This window comes from Eumetopias jubatus, unplaced genomic scaffold (genome assembly GCF_037043125.1).
Source record: "Eumetopias jubatus isolate StellerSeaLion01/CBP00866 unplaced genomic scaffold, mEumJub1_p1.0 scaffold_3, whole genome shotgun sequence".
Taxonomy (NCBI): domain Eukaryota; kingdom Metazoa; phylum Chordata; class Mammalia; order Carnivora; family Otariidae; genus Eumetopias; species Eumetopias jubatus.
This window is the reverse complement of record NW_028274809.1, coordinates 123,144,518-123,157,473: the sequence shown is the minus strand read 5'-3', so window position 1 is coordinate 123,157,473 and position 12,956 is coordinate 123,144,518. Positions and strand designations below refer to the sequence as shown.

The window sequence follows — 12,956 nt, the reverse complement described above, 5'->3', positions numbered from 1 at the left end:
AGAGAAGAATGTGTATTCTGTTGCTTTGGGATGGAATGTTCTCAATATGTCTGTGAAGTCCATTTGGTCCAGTGTGTCATTTAAAGTCTTTATTTCCCTGTTGATCTTTTGCTTAGATGATCTGTCCATTTCTTTCAGGGGGGTGTTAAAGTCCCCCACTATTATTGTATTGTCAATGTGTTTCTTTGCTTTTGTTATTAATTGCCTTATATAATTGGCTGCTCCCTCGTTAGGGGCATAGATATTTACAATTGTTAGATCTTCTTGTTGGATAGACCCTTTAAGTAGGATATAGTGTCCTTCTTCATCTCTTATTACATTCTTTGTTTTAAAATCTAATTTGTCTGATATAAGGATTGCCATCCCAGATTTCTTTTGGTGTCCATTAGCACAGTAAATGGTTTTCCACCCCGTCACTTTCAATCTGGAGGTGTCTTTGGGTCTAAAATGAGTCTCTTGCAGACAGCACATTGATGGGTCTTGTTTTTTAATCCAGTCTGATAGCCTGTGTCTTTTGATTGGGGCATTTAGCCCATTTACATTCAGGGTAACTATTGAAAGGTATGAATTTAGTGCCATTGTATTGCCTGTAAGGTGACTGTTACTGTATGTTGTCTGTGTTCCTTTCTGATCTGTGCTGCTTTTAGGCTCTCTTTTTGCTTAGAGGACCTCTTTCAATATTTCTTGTAGGGCTGGTTTTGTGTTTGCAAATTCCTTTAGTTTTTGTTTGTCCTGGAAGCTTTTTACCTCTCCTTCTATTTTCAATGATAGCCTAGCTGGATATAGTATTCTTGGCTGCATATTTTTCTCGTTTAGTGCTCTGAAGATATCACGCCAGTCCTTTCTGGCCTGCCAGGTCTCTGTGGATAGGTCTGTTGCCAATCTAATGTTTCTACCATTGTAGGTTACATATCTCTTCTCCCGAGCTGCTTTCAGGATTTTCTCTTTGTCTCTGAGACTCGTAAGTTTTACTCTTCGATGTCGGGGTGTTGACCTATTTTTATTGATTTTGAGAGGCGTTCTCTGTGCCTCCTGGATTTTGATGTCTGTTTCCCCCCCCACATTAGGGAAGTTCTCTGCTATTATTTGTTCCAATATACCTCCTGCCCCTCTCTCTCTTTCTTCTTCTTCTGGGATCCCAATTATTCTAATGTTGTTTCGTCTTATCGTATCGCTTATCTCTCGAATTCTGCCCTCGTGATCCTGTAGTTGTTTCTCTCTGTTTTTCTCAGCCTCTTTATTTTCCATCATTTGGTCTTCTATATCACTGATTTCTTTCTTCTGCCTCATTTATCCTAGCAGCTAGTGCCCCCATTTTTGATTGCACCTCATTAATAGCCTTTTTGATTTCGACTTGGTTAGATTTTAGTTCTTTTATTTCTCCAGAACGGGTTTCTCTAATAACTTCCACACTTTTTTCAAGCCCAGCTAGTATCTTTAAAGTCATGATTCTGAACTCTAGGTCCGACATCGTACTAATGTCAGTTTTGAGTACGTCCCTGGCTGACGGTACTATCTCTTGTTCTTTTTGCTGAGGTGATTTTTTTCGTCTTGTCATTTTGTCCAGAGGAGAACAGATGAATGGGAGAGCAGAATGCTAACAGGTTAACAATGTCTCCAGCAAATATACTCTATACAAATCAGAAAAGACCTGAAACCAGGCGACAAGAAAGGGAAAGAAAGAAGAGAAGAAAAAAAAAAAAGGAAAAAGAAAAAGATAAAAACAAACAAAAACAGAACAAAACAACAAAAAAAAACCCAGAATATGGATCAAATATGATCAGGCTAGTGCATAGATCAGTGCCACACACTAGCTTTTGGGCTTATTTTGGTCTGTTAGAAGAAAGTGCCTGCTAAAATTTTAAAGGAATAAAGACATATATGTACAAAATAAGGGTTGATACAATGAAGGGATGGCAGATGAATGTAAAGATGAAAATTATAAAAGATTTTATAAAAGGAATTGATAAGTCGTTTTTAAAAAGAAAGAAGATTTAAAAAGAGTAAGAAAAAAAAAAGGGAGAGAATGTGATCAGGCAGGAGAATAGAACAAAGCCATACACTAGTGATTTAGGGTATATTTTGATCTGTTGGAAGAAATTGTATCTCAAAATTTTAAAGAGAGAACAACTTATATGTATATGCCAAAAATAAGGGTAAGTAATATGAAGGGATAAAAATATGACTCTAAAAATGAAAAATAAAAAATGTTTTTTTAAAAGGATTGATAAGATGTTTGAAAAATGGAAAAAGAAAAATAAAAAAAAACAGTTAAAAAATTAACTTTGAAAAACTAATGAATTATGGTAAAAAAGCCATGAATTCTATTTGCAGTATTCCCGTAGCGCTGGAGTTCTCCCGTTCTCCTTGATCGGTAAACTTGGTCTTGGCTTGCTGGCTGTTCATGCTGATCTTCTGGGGGAGGGGCCTGTTGCCGTGGTTCCCAAATGTCTTTGCTGGAGGCGGAATTGCCCCACCCTTGTCGGTCCGGGCTAAGCAAGCTGCTCGGGTTTGCTCTCAGGAGCTTTTGTTCCCTGCAAGCTCTCAGTACAGCTTTGGAGGATCAGGGTGAAAATGGTGGCCTCCCAATCTCCGCCCGGAGGAGCTGAGAACTCGGGGCCCTGCAGAATACAATCTGCCATAGTTAACAAAAGGCAAACTAACAGGCACAGCTAGAGCTTGGCCTAGTGTGCCCCCAGAGAAAAGCAGTCACTCCTGTCTCCCCGGTCTCCGGCCGCACTCCGTACTCACCCAGCCTGTGATTGAGCGTTCCTAAGTCTGGCACCTGACCCCGGGTGGAGTCTCCAAACCCAGCAGATCCCTGAGGTGCGCTTCCGCGCTGCTCCTCCCGGGGGAGGAAGGGGAGTCTCCCCGGCTCTGCCGCTTGTTGGGTCCCTGCTGGAGGAGCAGTAGCCCGACTGGGCCGCGGATCACAGTTTATGGCAACCCCGAGCTGAGAGCCCGCGCCTTGGCTCCGTCTCTGCAGCCGGCTTCCCCGCTCCCATACCTGGGAGCTCTGCCGCACTCAGGCACCCCCAGTCTTTCTGTGACCCCGAGGGTCCTGAGACCACACTGTCCTGCGAGGGTTCCAACCCCTGCTTAGCCACTGAAGTGACGTCCCTCAGCGGAGCCGACTTCTAAAAGTTCCGATTTTGTGCTCCGCGGCTCCACCACTCGCCAGAAGTGGCCGACGGAGGCCCCCTCCCCCGCCGTCTATCCTCCCGAATATCGCCTCGGATTCACTTCTCCGCACGTCCTACCTTCCAGAAAGTGGTCGCTTTTCTGTTCAGAGCGTTGTTACTATTCTCTTTGATCTCCTGTTGAGTTCGTAGGTGTTCAGAATGGTTTGATCCCTATTCAGCTGAATTCCTGAGACCAGACGAAATCCAGGTCTCCCACTCCTCCGCCATCTTGCTCCGCCCCTCTTCACTAATTTTCATAGAGAAAAACAGAAACAAAGATGTCGTTGCTTGAAGATGAATAGACAGGTAGCTCTTGTAGCTGGAGCATCTGGTAGGTTAGAAGGGTCTGGGATAGACAAAATAATAACATGTGGAAAGACGAGAGACCTGAAAGAATGATTTATAAATCTAGGGTAAAATTAATGGAAAGAAGGATTATATGAAAGTAAAAAATAGTTGAAGGACTAAAATTTTATGAAAAAAGCAACCCACGAAAATAAATTTTTAGTTGGAAAAGGAAAGAAGTATAAAGATGAGAATAGACAAAACTAAAGGCACCCCTGGGGCCTCAGCTGGAGCTTGTCTTTCTGGAGCACTTCCTTTTTACCCTGTGGCCATTCCATGTGGCCTGGGCTGCTTCAGGCATAGTGGGTTTCAAGATAGTCAGATTTCATACATAGGTAGCTCAGGGCTCCAGATGTTCCACTGGAAAAAGGTAGTAGGGGCATCGCTTTTTATAACCTAGCCTTAGAGATCATATAGTGTCACTTCTGCTGTACCCTAGGTTGAAGCATTTACATTACATTGTAGAGCATGTGTGGGATGAGACTGTTGCAGCCATCCTGGTGAATACAATCTGCCATAGTTAACAAAAGGCAAACTAACAGGCACAGCTAGAGCTTGGCCTTACACTAAGTCTCTTCTTCCTTTATGCATCTCAGTTATAGCAGCAAGCACCTGGTCAGCTTAATCAACTCCTTTTTCAGCCCCTTTCATTTAACTGTATTTTGCTTTTAGAATAACCTCCCTAAATCACTGAAATGTCATAGAGTCTCTTAGACTCTGAGTCTAGCTTCCTATCACATCAGGGTCAGAGTGCTTTTTGGTTCATACCTTATCTGTCTTAATTGTGTCTATTTCCATTTCTCAGTCCTCCTTTGTACTTTTCTACTTACCTTCCCCTCCTCCCCCACAACTCTCGTATGCTCATGCTTCTTCTTACTTCGATGTCATTATTTATGGTACTCCCATATCCCAGATTGCTCTATTTAAATTTTATTGGGGCCCCTGGTTGGCTCAGTTTGTAGAGCATGCGACTCTTGATCTTGGGGTTGTGAGTTTGAGCCCCATGTTGGGCATGGAGCTTACTTAAAAAGAAGAAAAAGAACAAAAAATCCAGTGGGGTGCCTGGCTGGCTCAGTCAGAAGAGGATATGACTCTTGATCTTGGGCTTGTGAGTTTGAGCCCCACGTTGGGTGTAGAGATTACTTAAATAAATAAAACTTTTAAGAAAAGTTTATTGATTTTTTTCAAAGTTGACATTAAAGCATGCTAATTCTATGAAGCCTTTTTGGCCTGGCCTATCTCCCTGTGTAGAATTTACTTCTCTGGGTTATCTGTGTCTCAGATGGTCCTTAATAGAAGGGATCTGGGTTTTCTATGTCTCTCTCTAATCTTGTTTGTTGACTAGCCAGTGGTGGTGGTGGTGGGGGGTAAACAATGAACATTTTTTGAGTGCTCACTGTGCACCAGGCTTTACATGTACTAACTTATTTAACCCTCACAACAGTCTTCTGCAGTAGATTCTGTTCTTATCTTTATTTGACATGTGAGGAAACTGAGGCACTGCGGGGTTAAGTATCTCACCCAGTGAGGCAGAGCAGGGTTGTGAGCCCAGACAGTCTGGCCCCAGAGCACATACTTGCTATCTTCTGTGCTGGACTGCCAAGTGTGCTTAAGAAGAATTGTTAGTATAAGAAGTGTATGATCCTTTTAACAATGTTTATTTAAATTTAGAATGCATACTGACTTGGTTATGTGGCATTCGCAGTTCTTATTAGTAACATAATAATTTCTGGTTAAATCCTTCTACAATATCATTCAGTTTTATACAACTGATAAATCCTACTTGGAATCTTCTAACAACTCACTGATACAACCAGAATTAAAAGTTATTTTCCCCAAATTATAGTTACTAGGGAAAAAGATGCTTCCTACCAGGCAGACCTTCACTTTGAGCAGGCTTACGCCCCAAAGTTCATTTAAGGTGACTGACTGGAACTTTGTTTCTGTGGGATAATACATTATACTGAACTTGGTGTTCAAGTTCTTAGGGTGGCCTGCAGTAAAACATTTTGATTTATAAATATAGTGATACTCTAGGACTAAGAAAACAAAGTGATATTTGTCCGCTAGCATTCACCTGCTATGCGTGGAGCACTATGAAATCACACTTAGGTTAAAGTCGGAGTTCTTACTGAGGCATCAGGAGCACAACCACTTTCTGTAGCAGCAGACCTAGGGGCTTCCTGCCCTTCCCTCTTTTTTCCCACGCCCCTCTTGCTGACCATCTGAGTGCAGGACTTCTTTGCCTCTATACCATAGTGAACTGTAAGGTGGGCCTATTGGCTGGGGATGATCAAGGATAAGGAGCTCTCAAGATTAAGGAATTCTGGAGGTAAAGATTTCTGACTTAGTACTCTCTTTTTTTCTGGCAGTCCCTGATAATGCCTGCTTACTTCTCTTCCACTGTGGCTGCTCTTTGCATTGCTTTGCTTTGTCTTACTTTGTGTGTGTGAGTGAGAAATATAACTCATTATAGAACTAAATTGTATTAAAATTTAGTTCAGTCCATCCAATAATTGGCAAACAACCATGTAACTACTTTCTAGGACAAGAAATGGAGCATTATCAGACCTCAGAAGCTCCCAGTATATTCTTTTCCCTAGCATACCTCCCCCTGGTGGTAATCACTGTTATTCCTTTTATGGAAATAATTGATTTTTATCTTACAATTTTCTTACCTAATAAAGTATCCCTAAACAAAGTTTTATCTCTTTTTAAAACTTAAATTGAATCACACTAATGATGTTTATTTGTATTTTGCTTCTTTTGTTCAAGTACATTTTTAAGATTCATCCATATTATGGTATCTAGATGCTGTTCATTTTTGTTGCTGTATAGCATTCTATTGTATTAGTCAGTTAAGGCTGCCATTACAGAGTAGCACGGACTGGGTGGCTTAAACAACAGAAATTTATTTTCTCAGTCTAGAAGTCCAAGATCAAGCAAGGTGTTGTTTCATTCTGGGGCTTCTTTCCTTGGCTTATAGATAGCCATTAGATAGCCATTTTTTTCCAGTGTCTTTATGTAGTCTTTCACCATGTGTGTGTCTTTATCTCCTCTTCTTGTAAAGATACCAGTCAGACTGGATTAGGCCCACCCAGATGACTTCATTTTACTTTAATCGCCTTTTTAAAGGCCCTATCTTCAAATACAGTCACATTCTGAAGTATTGAAAGTTAGAACTTCAACATAAAACTTCGGGGGTTGGGGTAGACAATTCAGCCTATAACATCCATTATGTCATTATACCACAGTTATCCATCATATTATTTGGTGGACATTTTGATTGTTTACAATTTTAGGCAATTATGAATAGTACTGCTATGAATATTTTTATACTTGCATAATGGTGAAAATGCCTAAGTTTCTTTAGGTTGAGATGGAGCATTCCATCCTTGCAGTGAACTGGTCATGTCGCATAGCTGGAACAATAAATAGATAAATCCAATCTGTCTTCCCAAATGGTTGTTCCAAAGTGGTTGTTACACCTTATACTCCTACCAGCAAGATAGGAGAGTTCCCATTGCTTCACATTTTTCCAAAACCTTAGACTTTTTAAATTTATATCAGTCTCTTGGTGTGCAGTGCTATCTCATTGTGGTTTAATTTTTATTTCCTTCTTTATTAGATAATTTGACTGTCTTTTCCTTTAGTAGCCATTTATTATGTTATTATGTTATTTGATTATAGCAAAACCAAATGGCTACTAAAGGAAAAGATATATAACAAATATCTGTTCAAGTTTTTGCCCCTTTTTCTATTAGGTGGTCTGACCTTTATATTTGTAGGAGTTCTTTATATATTCTGGATATGAGTACTTTGTTACTTATATATGTTGTAAATATCTTCTCAAACTCTTAACTTTTGTGTTTTCACTCTATTTACAGAGTCTTGGTGAATTAGAGTTCCTAATTTTAATGTGGTCAGTTTCTCAGTCTTTTGTGGGCAACTTCTTGAATATATATATCTCTCTATATATCTTAAGAATATTCACTCTGAAGTCATTAATATATTTCCTGTTTTATCTTCTAAAATGCTTGTAATTTTCCATCTTACATTTAGAGTAGTAATATATCTGGCACTGATTTTTATGTATGGCATGAGGCAGGATGCAATTTCTTTTTTTTACCCTGTTGTTAGTAGTAGTTCTGGCATTTTCTCCCACTGCTTGAACCACATATGTCTTAAATCAGGTGTTCACAGTATATGCTTTGATCTGCTTATATACTCCCTTTTCTGTATCATTGATCTATTTGTTTATCTCTGCAAGAGTATCACTGATTTGAATACTATTGCTTTGTAATAAGTCTTGAATTCTAATAGAGCAGTTCCTCCCACCTCACTTTTGTTTTTCCAGTGTGTCTTGGTTGTCCTTGATTCTTTCCATTTCTATAAACATTTTAATATCTGCCTGTTCAGATCCATAAACAGACCTATTGGGATCTTTACTGGAATACTCTGACTTTATGTGATCATTTGGGGAATTGTCAATGTCATGAAAGATAAAACAAACTTTGGGGAACTGCTTTAGATTAAAGAATACTAAAGAGATATGATAACTAAATGCAGTGTGTGATGGTTTTTAAGAAAGTCATAAGGGCCTGGGGAAAATGGGGACATTTTAATCTAGATTGTGTATTAGATGGTTCTAATATAACAATGTTAAATTTGCTGGTAATGTGATAATTTCTGGATACCTTTGTTCTTAGGAGGTACATGAATTTAAGGTGAAGTGTTGCAATGCCTACAGTTAGCTCTCAATTCAAAAAAGAGGAGGGAGGAGAGAGGAGATGGGAGTGATAATGGCAAAATATTAACAGTTGATCAGTCTAGATGGAAGGTAAATGGGTGTTCACTGATTTTTTTTTTAACCTGTAGATTTAAAATTTTTCAAAATAAAAGTTGGGGAAGATTACATTTCATTTTACATATCAGGAAATAGTAGAAAGCCAGATGCAACCTACGTTTGCATTATCTTAGTATGCTGTATTAAATAGAAATTTGCCACTAAAACTGATAGTAAAACAGTAAGCATGATTGGTTATTTTATACAATTCTGTAATTCATTTGAGCTTACATAGTACAATACACATTTCACTCATATTGGAATAGCAAATGTCTGTGGGCTGGCTCTCCAAGTAAAAAAACACATTAATATGTGTTCTGTGCTAAGGGCTGATTTCCTGTATCCTAGGAAATCTTTTTCTATATCACACTAAAAGGTGAGCAAAATGATTCACAAGAGTTACACTCCATGCAATCTAGTTTTATAAAGCGAGGCTAAATGTTGTTTTTTACTAAAAGCATGTTTGGTACTTGAATATTAATGATTTTATTTTTCATAAAGGATCACAGACCCTTTGTTTTCATAGCAAGTATCTTCACAATCTATAAGGAAAACTCTGAGTTTTGTTTCAATTTTTAGTTACTGCAGCCAAGGCACTTAGGATGTTCGTGAATTCTGAGTCATACAATGAGTTGGTGATACTAGGTGGACTCAAGTTACTGACTCCTCTTTCTTTTCCTGAATGTTAATATGTGATTTCTTATCAAAAGGATTTGTAAAGTAAAAGATCCAACAGTAACAAAAAAATCTTCTACAGCGAAAGGAAGAACTGAGCTGCTGAAGATAAATCTTCGTGAGGTTGAACTGGATCCTGACATTCAGTTGGAAGATATAGCGGAGAAGATTGAGGGCTATTCTGGTGCTGATATAACTAATGTTTGCAGGTATTTTTTTAATGATCCGTGACCTTAGATATTAGGTATAGATTTGGCAGGAGGATTGGTCTTAAAGTTAGTATCGTTATTAGCCCTTGATGTGAAAGCAGCGACCCATTTCCTTGATTTCTTACTTGTCTTGTTTCTTTTCTATATAACCTCATGGGTCATTGTTAGGTGAATAATTATATAACAATATGGCCACCTTTTCTATTCCTTTGATTTTTTTAAAATTTAAATTCATTTAGCCAACATACAGTACATCCTTAGTTTCAGATATAGAGTTCAGTAATTCATCAGTTGATATCCAGTGCTGATCACATCACGTGCCCTCCTTAATGCCCATCACCAATTATCCCATCCTCCCACCCCCCTCCCCTCAAGCAACCCTCAGTTTGTTTCCTAGAGTTAAGAGTCTCTCATGGTTTGTCTCCCTCTCTGATGACTACCCATTCAGTTTTCTCTCCCTTCCCCTATGATCCTTATTCAACATATGAGTGAAACCAAGTGATAATTGTCTTTCTCTGATATATCCTTTGATTTTAAAGAAATTGTACTTAATTTGGCAATAATGACTTTGACAAGCTAAGGTCAGTTTAGCCCTGAATTGGAGCCTAGTTGCGTCAACATAAAATAATAATTAGTTTTGGTTGGCATTATTTTACTACATGCAGATGAGCAAGCAAAGTTGCATCAGTTTAAGCTGGGAAATACATATTTCATATGTGTAAAATATATCATATATTTCCCTTTCAATTTAGTGACGTATTTTGTAGACAATTCACATCACTCAATAGGGATTTTTTTCTTACCTTCTTAACTATACTTATATTGACAGCAGTAGCCTTTTTTAAAACTGGAGTATCTGTTGTTTCTCATTTTTTGTACTAGTATTTTTCTTATGTGCTTGTAAGTTTAGTGGCACACAAGAAGCTCCCAATAGTTTCTAATATCACTGTGTAAAATATATAAAAATTTGAGGTTTTGGTTGGGTTGGCTTCCTAATAGCTTTTTTGTGAGCATTAATTGTGCAGTTCTTCCAAACCTTCATAATTATTTACAGCTGATCAGAATGGAACTGAAAACAGAATCTGGAGAAGCCAGGTTTTATCCCTTTAGTTGTCCACCAATGCTCCATGTGGGGGATTCCACATCCACTCTGTGTAGATACATTCATGTTCCAGAGAAGGAGTTTCCTGGCTTTACCTCCTCGAATTAGGTCGTAGACAAACTGGTTAAGATTTGAATTATCTTAACATTAGCCATGTGTTCATTTTCAAGTGTGCAATTCAGTATTTCAAAACTCTACTTCTGTTTCCTAACTTTCTTGGCTGCCTTTGAAAGAGCAAGTGGGGAAAAGAAAGTTCAGTACTATCTGAGCCCAACCTTGACTTTTAGGATTCATTAATAGTACATTTTATGTTTAAGTCGTTTGCATCCTGTTTTAACCTTTTCCAAACCATCAGGATATCTCTAAAATGGGAACTTTTGAGCAGCATCGTAAAAACACATAAAATGATCTTTTGAATGTTTTCTCTTAACTTTGTTACAATTGACAGTGTTTAAAACATTTGCATCAGTATGGATTCACTGATTTTGTATGTTTTTAGGGACGCCTCTTTAATGGCAATGAGACGGCGAATCAATGGCTTAGGTCCAGAGGAGATCCGTGCACTTTCTAAAGAGGAACTTCAGATGCCTGTTACCAAAGGAGACTTTGAATTGGCTCTTAAGAAAATTGCTAAGTCTGTCTCTGCTGCAGACTTGGAGAAGTATGAAAAATGGATGGTTGAATTTGGATCTGCTTGAATTTCTGTCAGCTCTTTCATTTCTGGTATTTTTATTTATAAAATGTGAAGAAATTCCGTGCAGTTTTTTTTAAAAACAGGTTTAGAACTTTTCATTGGAGAGATGTTTCCCTTAAAGGCAAAAAAACCTAAAACCACAAAGAATATAAATGTAGTTGGGAAAGAAGGAAAGCTTACATAGGGAGCCTGATAGTCTCCATCACCTGGCTTTGTGCCGGTACCTCCACGTATTCACGCGTTAATATTGCACATGCAAAGCGGCGTGTCAGGGAGGCCAAAGAGCGATCAGTACGCTCTTGTAGAAGCTTGTTTACAAAAGGGTTAGAAGGACCTCTCTTTCTCACTTGCATTTGTTGTTTTTTGTTTTTTTCTATTCTTCGCTCTGAGCTGAGGGACCCATGTATGTTGACTTTTAACATCAGAACTGGGTTTGTGTCAAATTCATTGTTGTTAAAAATGATAGTTTTGAATTAAATAATGAATTTGTTAGTTAAAACTTTAGAATTTAATTCTTACTGTCACAGTCTGTCATACAGTTGAATTTTTACCCTCTGTTCCCCCACCATTTCTTCTATTAGCTATTTATTCATTTATTCAGCTTTATGATCTCCTCAAGCCTTGTGGTCTTTGAAGTGTTTTGTCAGGTTGTTTCTCTGGTCTTTAGTATTTTTTGCTGGTACTTATGTTGGAAGGATGGGAAGAATATTATGATTGCATAAGAAGCATTTCTTCGTTCTTGAATTCTAGGTGTGTTTTCACTTTTCTTTCAATACATTCAAATGGATAAGTCCTTTATTTTCCTCAGCTCTAACAATGTTTGATTTTTGCTGAACTTGACTTTCATATTCTAAATAAACACTTTGGTATTCTAAGGAAGCCCACTCTCTTGTGGCCAATGCAAAACAAACAACAAAATCTTTATAGTTTTCCAGACAGCTAGTTTAACAAAATAGCATTGTACATAATAAGTGATGTTCATTTTAAAATTTTAAAATTATTCCTTGTCTAGGTTGAGAACTTGTACACTACAACTACAGTAAGATTAGGATAGAAATCTGACATACACATTGAGTTCAGCAGGAATTAGACAATAAAAAGAGGCCAGAAAAAGTAGATGGCATGTAGGATATCCTGGTGTTCATTTTTTTAAATTACATTTATCCCATTCGGGTTGGACAACCTTTGCTTTGGATGGTGATGCTTTTTAAAATTTGTATTTGATGCTGTCTTCAGTTCTCAGTTTTGGAGAGCACCCAGCTGGTTTAAAACTAAAAATAATAGAACTTTTTAGACATTAACAAAAAGCCTCTTAGTATCTTGCTTTAAAAGATTTTTTTCCCTATTAAGAATTATATAATTTTCAGATAACTTAAGTCTGATTCTAGACTTTAGGATTTTATATAATGCTATAAATTACCCCCTTTCCTCTGAGAAATAGTTTATAAAAGTTGAAATCATAAGACATCATGATTTTATTTTAATTGAATGAATTCATTTAAAACATTGAAGTAAGTTTTCTTTTATTCATTAACTTTTTAAATAAAGAAATAAATGATCACATTAAGATCATCTTGCAAACTGTTGCCATCCAGTAACATATTTTTTTCCCTGAAGTCCCAGGGTCCCAGGGGCAGCCATTAAAACATGTGTGTTTTGATTGCTAAAACTTGTTAGACTGTTTTTCTAGGTTTTGTGTTATTTGTGTTGGCATGTATTTCTTCTTTTTAAAATTCTTCATGGATAATAATATGGTAGTTGTGATTTTTAAAAATTATCAGTTACGTAGTATTTGGACACTCAAGCTTCCTAGAAGCTTATCTTTGCTATGATGGTAAATCGGGTGTGCTTTTTTAATTTTTTATTTCCCTCATTTCTCATTTTGCTCTGTCAGTGGATGGCA

The 12,956-nt window shown here is 37.7% G+C and overlaps 1 protein-coding gene across 3 annotated transcripts in view; it reads left to right on the top strand.

Annotated features, from left to right (window-relative positions):
- KATNAL1 (katanin catalytic subunit A1 like 1) overlaps positions 1-12,357 on the top strand; it is an 83,463-nt gene extending 71,106 nt beyond the window's left edge. For all 3 annotated transcript variants that reach the window (XM_028105595.2, XM_028105584.2, XM_028105592.2), the window contains exons 10-11: positions 9,131-9,257; positions 10,859-12,357. In XM_028105595.2, coding sequence (XP_027961396.1) covers positions 9,131-9,257; positions 10,859-11,057 — 326 coding nt within the window. In that variant the 3' untranslated portion in view covers positions 11,058-12,357. The remainder of the gene's footprint in view (positions 1-9,130; positions 9,258-10,858) is intronic.
- The last annotated feature ends 599 nt before the right edge of the window (positions 12,358-12,956 follow it).